We start from the raw sequence: 11,071 nt of genomic DNA on the forward strand, positions 1-11,071 counted from the left end.
ACATTTTAGACAAAGTAATAACATTTCCATGGAGGCAAGCAGGTGTTGGACCCTCCACTAGAAATGTTATGCAGTGCACCTTTAATGTCCCCATATAATTTATCCTCTGCATTTGACCCATCCTTAAAGCTTCCTGCCAGGACAAACCCAATCTTGATCTAGTTCCATGGTCATAAACCTACCATAAGATGAATAGAGATTGGGACTAAAATTGCTCATTTTAGTACGGAAATTGTTGTTTTAACATAAATTTTAAGGGACGCCGCTGACATAAATCACAAATTACAGACTCAGAAAAAGCTTTATGGTGTAATATAAAGTGTTGAATAATAATAGTAAATTATAAAATATGATGAAATGTGAATAAATAAATACAATATACACTATGGACATAACAACAAAGTAAAACTAGCAGTGAAAATGGAGCTAGCCTGGAAGACCTAACTTAGCTCCTGTCTACCTCACTGCTTCTATAGAGTTTACTTGCTCCTCAGCCTTCATCGCCTCACTCCTATTATGCCTCCTCATCCAATCAGCGCCCAGCCTGCCCAATTTAAACCCCCATTGCAGATGCATGGCCGATTTGGTTTGCGCCGTGCCCAACCTTTTCCCCAGCACCGCCTCATCATCTCATTGTCCCGTTCATTCTCCACATCCTCACCTCTACCACCCTTGAGGCAAGACATCTTCTAAACGCCATCTAATCGGCCACATCCTTCATCACAATGTCTTCTGCTGGGGTCTGAGGTCAAAGATAAATCTGTTTTAATGAATGTTCTCCCGATCATCACATTCTTGAATCTGAAAAGCAATCGCATTCATCACCTCCACTCGACTAGTGAAATGCAGGCTCCCATCCGCCCACATCTACGGACTACAATACATCCAGGACTGCCACTCGCCTCCTCACTGACACCATCACGCCTGTCCTCAAACAACTCCACCGGCTCCCAGTACAATACTGCATCCAATGCAAGGTCCTCATCACTTACAACTCCCTGTATGACCTGGCCAACTCCCTATCTTACCGACCTCTTCCATCAGCTGTGACCCACCTGCTGCCGCAGATCAACCGACACTGCCCTCCTCACTCCCCTCAGAACAAAGCACTAAACCTTGGGGGACTGAGCCTTCGCTGCCGCTGTCCCTGTGCTCTGGAATCATAGACTGTATATGATTGACTGAGTGATCATGTCTCTCTGAACAATTAGTATTACTCAAGTTTTAATGGATTTTTTTTGATTTTTTTGTAGTTTTGGGCTTCTTTACGTTTGTTTTTTTTTGTTTTATATTTCGTGCTTATTCTTTCGTTCCATTTTGTTTTTATCGCAGGTCTTTTCCTTTTTTCTGTGTTTTTTCATTGCTTTGTTAGTGTTTGTTTTTTTTTTCGTTTTGATTTGATATGTTTTTCTTTTTTCCAGCATTGCATTTGCTGGGCGTCTCTCAGTGCGTCAGTCGTCGTTCGACAACGCGGTCGGCGTTCCCCCACTGATGCACAGAAACACTGGGTGCCTTTTATACCAGCATAACTGTTGAGTTAACATCTTTATGGAAAAATACACACAGCACTTTGTCCCAACACGTGTCCCATAACAGACTGACAGATGCTAAAGGTTGGAGACACACCCCTTATCTGTCCCATATACATTCACCATTGACACTCCAAAGTCCAAAAACATACACAGCATGTAACAGGGCAAATCACAGGGCGTATTAACATATGAATGAAACTTTAAAAAACACAGGGTAGAAGCCCACACTACTTACCTCCAGTTCCCTCTGAAGAACTGACAACCCGTACTGCCCACGTCTGCCCACGTCTACGCAGACATTTCTTTGACCAGATTCGTCGCCTCTTCTTTTTGGGCTCGTCTGCGCAGAGAATGGCACAAATTGCCAAGGCAGCCCGTCTGTTTTTTGCCTGGATCAGCATTGTGTCTCCGCACGTCCGTGGTTTTCTAATTCCGTGGTTTTCTTCTTTGTGGTTCTCTACTTCCGGAACAACAACTCTAAACTCCGGTCGTTATGCGAACGTACAGCGTGCACAGGCAGGTCGCATCAGAGCATCAGTTCGTACAGTGTGAGAACATGACTCGTGAGCTGTGAACTTTTTAAAACCCTGCGATTTGGTCGTACAGTTTAAGCTGGGGCTGAGTGACACGACAGAAAATATCGCACAGTGTTCGCCCGGCATAAGTCTCCATGACGAGAGAAAGGTTTAATGTCAATGTGCTGTGAAACATTCCAGACAAAACACCTCAATGAAGAAAAGCGTATGACAGACCCCCCACAAACAATGCACCTTTAAGTTAATAAAAATGAAAATATATCTAAACACACACATCTAGAACAAATGTAATAAATCCAGTAAACAAAAAGAAAAAAATCAAACACTTTTAACTTTTCACATCACGAAGTTTCCACGACGATACAAGAAAATTGCATCATTTTCCGTAATATGCGGATTTGAAACACAATGTGGCATTATTTTCCTGAACATTCTGTCTCTGAAACGCTTCACACCTTGTTTAAAACGGCCACAACCAATCACATGACGCTTTCTGGAATCTGTGCTGAAGTATTGTTGTCTTTCCGTGATCGTATCTCAGACTAAACAAATGGATTTTATCTCCATTTTCCAGTGGAGCATGTGACACTTTCCACACACTCAGGTCAGACTCCACAGACTCCAGGTGACGGTCATGCATCGTGAGTGGGCCCATTGTTTTCTTCTTACCGCAGGCGTTCCACTGAAGTCAGCCGATCTTTTATGCTTTATTTTGTCACGATGAGACGACACAGCGCGAGAATGTTACAAGACTCAAACCCGCAAAGGTTTTTAAAGGGTCCATATGGCATTATTTTCAGATCTTATGTTGTTTCCTCGTCAAAAACAGACCTGGAGTTGTGTTTTGGTTGTGATTTTAGTCCTGGTTTAGACCTGGTTTACTCCTGGTTTAGACCTGGTTTACTCCTGATTTAGACCTGGTTTAGTCTGGTTTTAGACCTGGTTTAGACCTGGTTTTAGTCCTGGTTTAGTCTGGTTTTAGACCTGGTTTAGTTCTGGTTTAGACCTGGTTTAGACCTGGTTTTAGTCCTGGTTTAGGCTGGTTTAGTCTGGTTTTAGTCCTGGTTTAGACCTGGTTTAGACCTGGTTTAGACCTGATTTAGACCTGGTTTAGACCTGGTTTAATCCTGGTTTAGTCCTGGTTTAGACCTGGTTTAGACCTTGTTTAGTCCTGGTTTATTTCTGGTTTAATCCTGGTTTTAGTTCTGTTTTTAGTTCTGGTTTAGTCCTGGTTTTTGTCCTGATTTTAGTCCTGGTTTAGACCTGGTTTAGTCCTGGTTTAGTCCTGGTTTATTTCTGGTTTAGTCTGGTTTTAGTCCTGGTTTAGTTCTGATTTAGTCCTGGTTTTGTCCTTGTTTAGACCTGGTTTGGTCCTAGTTTTAGTCCTGGTTTAGTTCTGGTTTAGTTCTGGTTTAGACCTGGTTAATTCCTGGTTTTAGTCCTGTTTTAGTCCTGGTTTAGTTCTGGTTTAGACCTGGTTTAGTCCTGATTTAGACCTGGCTTTAGACCTGGTTTTAGTCCTGGTTCAGACCTGGTTTACTCTAGATTTTAGTCCTGATTTTAGTCTTGGTTTACTCCTGATTTAGTCCTGGTTTAAGTTTGCGGCCAAAAAGGTGACGCTCCAAACTATTTTATATTGGACCTTTAAGTGTCTTGCCCAAGGACACAGCATCAGTTTGACACCAGGTGACAGTCACGAGGTTTGCAGCGTCTCTTGCGTTGTGAGCGTTTCTATTGTCTGCTTCTTACGTACGTGTTCCACTGAAGTTAGCCGATCCTTTATGCTGTTGACTATAATGACATTTCTATTATTCCGAGCGCGTTGCCTCTCGAAAAGTGCCGCTTCAAAGACGGTCGCAACAAAAGAGGAAATGGGCTTCACGCCAGCTCGCTACAAAAAAAGATAAGAAAGAAATCTGTAATTCTCATAATTTGCCAGTTGTATTTTTTTTTTTGGCCTTCTTTTAGCGTTTCTGGGAGTCAATCCTAATGCACTGAACCCACAATTTTCGCGCTTAACCATGGAATGTATTTCAGAAAAGAATCAAAAATAGATACGTTATATTTAAAGGGCCCATCTCATGCAAAGTAACTCTTTTCACATGATATCTTCTGTACATATACAAGCACAATTTGGGTTTTGGAACATCCATTACACAATAGATTTCTTGGAGACAGTCACAGACCAGGGGCTATGAAAGACCGGCCATTGCTCATCCCCCTGCCCGTCCTGAGAAAGCACAGGCTCCGCCCTCCAAACCTGACGTAGGCTCGAGACAAAAAGCATAATTGGGCAAACTTGAGTCTCTAATAATGTTCAATCAAATGAGGTCATCATAATCTGTACAGACAATCACTAAACACCAGTGGTTGTAATGACTGAGGTGTAATCGCCATTTTGTTATCGTGCAGAAGCATGAATATATACCTAAAAAATAGAAATAAGTTCAAATATTTGTGCAGAGAAACGCAAATCTATTACAGAAATCTTTTTTAATTGATGAACTCTTTCTTTTACAAAATATTATAATATTATGAACAACCTGAATCTTTAAGAAAAATGCAATTTCAACACAAAGTTTTAACATGAACTTGTATACAAACTGGAATAAGTCAATTTTTCTTGGAAAATCCTGCACTCGGCTCCACTTTTCTCATTTTTGACATTTTTCTGATGAGGGTGTCACGGTCAACAGTCAAAACGATCGTCCTTTAAGAGTGTCTGGAAAGAGCCAAGTTTTCATTTGTGCTGCTCTGGTGGGAGGGGCCATGTACAGAGACGCTGGAGACGCTGCGATGCTAAACACCGCAGAAAATTACCAATATTATAATAGAAAATATAATTAAAATATTTTAGTAGAAAATCAGTCGAGGGTCAGATTAAAGGTCTTGGAGGGCCGGATCCAGCGCCCGGGCCGCATGTTTGACACTCCTGCACTAGAATAAAATGAATAAATGAATGTTTATTCGGACAATAACACATAGAACATAAATAAAAATTGTAAATACATAGATATAACACAAAAACAAAATATTTCTAATCTATAGTAACAGGCAGAAATAAATGTTATGCTGAATTTTCCTTGTGTCTGAAAAAGGAGTGGAATGATGCCCTAAGTATGTTGTTAGTATCAATGTAACATCGTGGGACTACGTAACGTTTGTCAAACTAGAACAGGTAGAACAAGGGAGATGACATGTATATTGAAATTATATGTCGAATAATCTTCAGAAATAAACGCTGTAGTTTGCTTTTAGTTCTCTTCTTACTAGCGGTAAATTTACAGATCTAGGATCGCCATCACTGGACCCTGGTATTGTGGGAACAGCATCCTTTTCCAAAGTGTCGCTTCTGTTTCATTGTAAGTCCAGTTTTAAAATACCCGTAATTCTCGAATCAGTCTTTGGTGAAGTGTTGCTCGCAAACAAAAATATTTTTGGGGACCTTTTTGTCTATGTTCCCAGAAATAAACTCCAGCCTCTTAATAAATTTCTTCTGTCTGCATGTCAAATAATTTCGACTTGCCATTGCAGCCAAATACGCACTTTCTCTATGAGGACATGGTTACAAAAAGCGTGTTTGAAGTGATAAATCACGCAGAAGAGCAGATCTGTACGTTGCAGACACAGGACGGTGTGTGAATGGAGGCGGTGGAGCGAGGCGGAGGCGTGGCGAAGCGCTTTCTGCTACGTCAAACGCGTCATAGGTGTATCTGCCGCGTCATCGTTGTAGCAGCTTTAGTTCGTCGTCACGTGGGAGGGTGGCAGAAATACGCTGCAATTTGTAAAAAAAAAAAAATCTAAAAACCACTTCAGCGACACATACAAGGCCCACACATCTCTCTTAGAAGGTAGAAAGCTCTGAAAAGTTGATTTTGCAAGAGATGGGCCCTTTAACCACAGAGTGTATTTCAGAAAAGAATCAAAAATAGATACGTTATATTTAAACCGCGTAACGGATAATGGAAACGAAATTGCACTTAAACTAATTGCAAGCTGCCTCGCCACTTATGAAATATTTTGATAAATGGTCGTCGCTCGCTATTATTTACATATATTAAGCCCGTGTGGTCATTTGTGTTTATTACGGTTCATTTTCTCGACACATAATAAGATTTAAGCCAGGCTAATTAGCGAGGAAGCTAACACATCAATATAGCGTTAATTGAAGTTGAAGACCTCGGTAACCAGTACAAATGTTGATAAATGACCGTAGCTCGAGTTATTTCATACATGATAGTGATAGAATGGTTAATAATTGGATTGGCTAATTAGCAAACTAGTTAACAAACTAGCAGAATAATTGGCGACACGTTGGGGCAGTTAGAATTAGCCGCTAACATGTAAAAAAAAAAAAAAAAACATATATAAAAATGTACATGGGGTGGTGATATCATAACATATATTATTTTATTGTTACTAGGGATGTAACGATATCCAAATCTCTCAGTACAATATTTATTGCAATATTTTGGTGATTTAGTCCTGGTTTAGTCCTAGTTTAGTCCTGGGTTTAGTCCTGGTTTAGTCCTGGTTTTAGTCCTGGTTTAGTCTTGGTTTAGTCCTGGTTTTAGTCCTGGTTTAGTCTTAGTTTAGTCCTGGTTTAGTCTTGGTTTAGTCCTGGTTTTAGTCCTGGTTTAGTCCTGGTTTAGTCTTTGTTTAGTCCTGGTTTTAGTCCTGGTTTAGTCTTAGTTTAGTCCTGGGTTTAGTCCTGGTTTAGTCTTGGTTTTAGTTGTGATTTTAGTCCTGGTTTAGACCTGGTTTAATCCTGCTTTTAGTCCTGATTTAGTTTTGGTTTAGTCCTGGTTTAGACCTGATTTTAATCCTAGTTTTAGTTTTGGTTTAGTCCAGGTTTAGTCCGGGTTTAGTCCTGCTTTTAATCCTGGTTTAGTTCTGGTTTAGTTTTGGTTTAGTCCTGGTTTTAGTTTTGGTTTAGTCCTGGTTTAGTCCTGCTTTTAATCCTGGTTTAATCCTGGTTTAGTCCTAGTTTAGTACTGGTTTAGTCCTGGTTTTAGTTTAGTCCTGGTTTTAATTCTTATTTAGTCCTGATTTTAGTTCTGGTTTAGTCAAGTCAATTTTATCAAGGGGAAAGACGTTATTGTCCTTCTTCCTATGGGATTTGGAGCATTGCATACGTCACGACCAAATAGCAGCGATTGGTTAAATAAAAAAGTATCTACCTACTGTCGAGCGAATGAATTCTAATGCTGCGAGGTCAGACAGTTTCCCCGAAGTGAAACCAACTCATGACTCAGGCTACTGAAAATCCACAACAAAATATATATATAATTTTTGGAGTGTCAGTTTAGCCAGTCTCTATTTGCGGTTTATACTACTACAGTTGCAAACCCAGATACCTGATCAAATGGATATCTTTCAAGTAATGTCATGAAGCTAACTGAAGACACTGCTCAGTCTGAAACTATGTTTCTCATGTTAGGCTTGAATTTAAGCTTTGTTTTAACACAATCTGACCAAAGAACTGCCTTAACTGGAACTATAACAGGTGAACCTTTTTGTGCTGTTTAACACCTAAACAGGACCAGCTTGTATTAGTCAAAGGCCATTCCCCACTAGTACGTATTCAAGTCCTTTTCATTGTGGATGCATTGTTCATCCACAATAATCCGATGGAAAACAGCTCCAGAAATGGAATGATTTGGTGCTGCCAGCTCCCACGAATTCATTTGAGTACAGATCTGATCCGGCACTGTGTGGACGCCTGAAAATGCTAATACGCTGACGTAGGAGCTCTAGTTGCGTCCTTTTTGGACCACATCACTATCATGTAACACTATTGTGGAAAATAGTTTAAACAAACCAGAGACAAACAGGAAACAGCGTGGCTAGAACGACTTACTACTTTCACGCTTGCCATCTTCCTCAGCTCGAATTCGGCTGCTGCAACTTCAGACACGGTGCTCTACTCCCTCGTTTTTATCGCCCATGCGACGTTGTGACGACGTGACGCCAGCCTATCCAATCCAATATTTCTATAGCACATTTCACAAACAAACATTTTCCAAAGTGCTGCACAAATACATAATAATAACAACAATAATAAGATGATAAACTACTAAAATAATACTAGTCTCAAAATAATAAAACCAGTAAAATAAAATAAAACCAGTAAAATTAAATAAAACCAGTAAAATTAAATAAAAACAAAATCATAGAATAGAAATAAATAAACAAATAAAACCAATAAAAACACATAAAAATAAATAAAAAAACACAGAGGACCACACAACTCACGCAGTGTTAAAAACCAGAGAATAAAAGTGGGCCTAGTCATGTGACCAGCATTTCAACCGGTTTTGCCAACACACAAATAACGTGTCTGGACACAAATCATTTCCAATATGGCGATATGGTGGGGTTTTTTTTCAGTGTAAACGTAACCTCAGACGATCTAAAAGCTTCTGGTAGTTTCCTAATGTGTGAGGTCATTGCAAAGTATCAGTAGGGTTGATATGACTGCCTGCTACGGGAAGGGCATCAGATGTAAATGCACCATCTGATACCATCCCAATTCACATACCTATGATCATAGACTAACTGCTTTTTCTTCATTTCTTACTTTTGTCTCTTCCAGGTTTGTCGAGTGGCTTACGAAATCATGCAGACCCTCCACCCGGACGCCTCCTCCTTCTTCTACTCCTTGGACGACATTTACTACTTCGGGGGTCAGAACGCCCACAACCAGATCGCCGTGTACCCGCACCAGGCCCGCAACAACGAGGACATACCCCTGGAACCCGGAGACGTCATCGGAGTCGCCGGCAACCACTGGGACGGCTACTCGAAAGGCATCAACCGCAAGCTGGGACGTACCGGTCTTTACCCCTCCTACAAGGTGAAGGAGAAGATCGAGACGGTGAAATACCCCACCTACCCCGAAGCGGACAAACTGCTCAATTCCCAAAATAATTAACAAAAAATATTCCAAGCAAGTGAAGGATTAATATTTAAATTGAAGGAGCTTTTTTTGTACAGACTTTACCTAAGCTGAAAAATCCAGGGGTGACCAATGACAGAAAATGCATTGTGTTTTTATGTATGACGCAATTGTGTTAATGCCTACGTTAGGTCATGGAAGACTTGCACCTAAATCTACTATTAATACAACCTCCCCTCACCTACCAATGGCCTACAAAAACACTAGAGACGTAGAGGCATTTTAAATACAAAGACGACTGACCTAGTTCGCAAAGAGTTGTGGGGCAATGGGACACCCCTGCCTTGTACCTGCAAGCATTGACTGAACAAAAAACTGGAAGAAAAAAGTGTTGAGATTTTTATTTAAATTCTTTTCAAGTGATTTTAACCTTTGCCTTTTGCTCCGTTCCTGCTGTTTTATTTTTTTTTGTTTTTTGTTTCTTATTTGATTGAATGTACTGTAATTTCTCTATTGCCATGCTCACCGAGGCCCTTTTTGACCCCCTTTCCTACTCACTGTACACTGCCCCTCCCCCGCTCCTCATCTCTACATGTGCAATTAATTTTATGGAAACCATATTGTGCTTTTTTAAGTGTTTTTAAATGGTCTTAATGAATTCATTTCGGTGCGACTGTGGCTTGTGCATTGTGTACTGTACATTGGATGCGTGAGAGACTCCGGAAAGAAAAGCGCGGATGAACAAAGCTTTTAAAACGTCAATGGGGCCATGTCACGATGGTGCCTATTATTGATTAAAAAAAAAAAGTGTGTTTTTATATTATTTTTGCCTCTATTTCAACTTCACTCCAGACTGAATAATGTTAAGTGGCACTGAATTGAAATGCCAGTCACTCCAATGAAAAAAGAACAATGATGCGATTATGGCTAACTCCCAAATGCACGTGGCTCACCAATTTCAAAGCACTCCACTTACAAAAAACATCCCTCAAAACCCCTTCACTGTCTGTCAAAATGTTGTCTTTTACCTTTTTTACTTTTGCTGGTTTAAATTTAAGAGAAAATAATGTTACAACACCATTTCAAATCCTCCCAAAATCATGAAGGCTTTTTTTATGTTCACGGGCATTGTCTTTGATAATCACCAATCAAAATAAACTTGAGAAACCAACACAGTATTTTTGTTCTTCTGTGTTTTCATATAAAACTTTGTTTATTGGTTTTATGTATCTTATTTGAACATGTTACAGATACTATGGGACACCTTTACAGCCCTGTTATGATGCAGTATTTAGAGTACATATGACTAGGGATGGGACAATAAATAATAATATGGTTTATCTTGATAAAGGGCAGACAATAATCACTTGTGATACATTTTATATAATCTTGATAATCAGCAACAGAGATTATCGCCATAGTTTGACCACAAAAGTTAATTATCCTTAATGTTATCTTCTAGATCAGGGGTGGGCAAACTATTTAACTCGTGGGCCGCAAAGGGTTCTTTAAAATATAACAGAAGGGCCGGGTTAGAAAACAACACATATTATTATTATCAGTATTATTATTGTTCAAGGTTGGCAGGTCGATTTAAAAAGTTTATTTAAAGGGTCACATATGGCCCCCGTAGTTTGGGCCATAGTTTGCCCACCCCTGTTCTAGATCATCGTTGTTTTCACTGATAACAACGTACAATACTGTAAGAGTGGAATTCATGATATTCAACTGAAAATGTATAATATCTAATTTTTACACTGTTAGGCAAGGCAAGTTTATTTGTATAGCACAATTCGTACTCAAAGTAATTCAAAGTGCTTTACAGAATAAGAAATACATTAAAATCATAATAAAAACAAATCAAAACATAAATAATCATGAAGATTAAAATTAAAAAAGAGAGACATAAATTGGAGAGAAGAGTGCGGAATGAAAACCTTTCAGTTATTTGCACAGTTAAACAGAAATGTTTTGAGCCTGGATTTAAAACAGCGTCACAGAAGAGTCTGTCTCACATGTTCAGACTGTTCCAGGTTTTAGCTGCATGAACCTGAAACTCTGACTCCCCTTGTTTAGTCGTGACTCTGGGCACCAGCAGGAGGCCG

At 39.7% G+C, this 11,071-nt stretch overlaps 1 protein-coding gene across 2 annotated transcripts in view; it reads left to right on the top strand.

The window, feature by feature from the left end:
- The window catches only part of fut8b (fucosyltransferase 8b (alpha (1,6) fucosyltransferase)), a 451,073-nt gene extending 440,931 nt beyond the window's left edge, over window positions 1-10,142 (top strand). For both annotated transcript variants that reach the window (XM_020929335.2, XM_055149122.1), the window contains one exon: window positions 8,664-10,142. In XM_020929335.2, coding sequence (XP_020784994.1) covers window positions 8,664-9,002 — 339 coding nt within the window. In that variant the 3' untranslated portion in view covers window positions 9,003-10,142. The remainder of the gene's footprint in view (window positions 1-8,663) is intronic.
- The last annotated feature ends 929 nt before the right edge of the window (window positions 10,143-11,071 follow it).

This window comes from Boleophthalmus pectinirostris, unplaced genomic scaffold, assembly GCF_026225935.1.
Source record: "Boleophthalmus pectinirostris isolate CB_2022bp ecotype Guang Dong unplaced genomic scaffold, ASM2622593v1 HiC_scaffold_13, whole genome shotgun sequence".
NCBI lineage: Eukaryota > Metazoa > Chordata > Actinopteri > Gobiiformes > Gobiidae > Boleophthalmus > Boleophthalmus pectinirostris.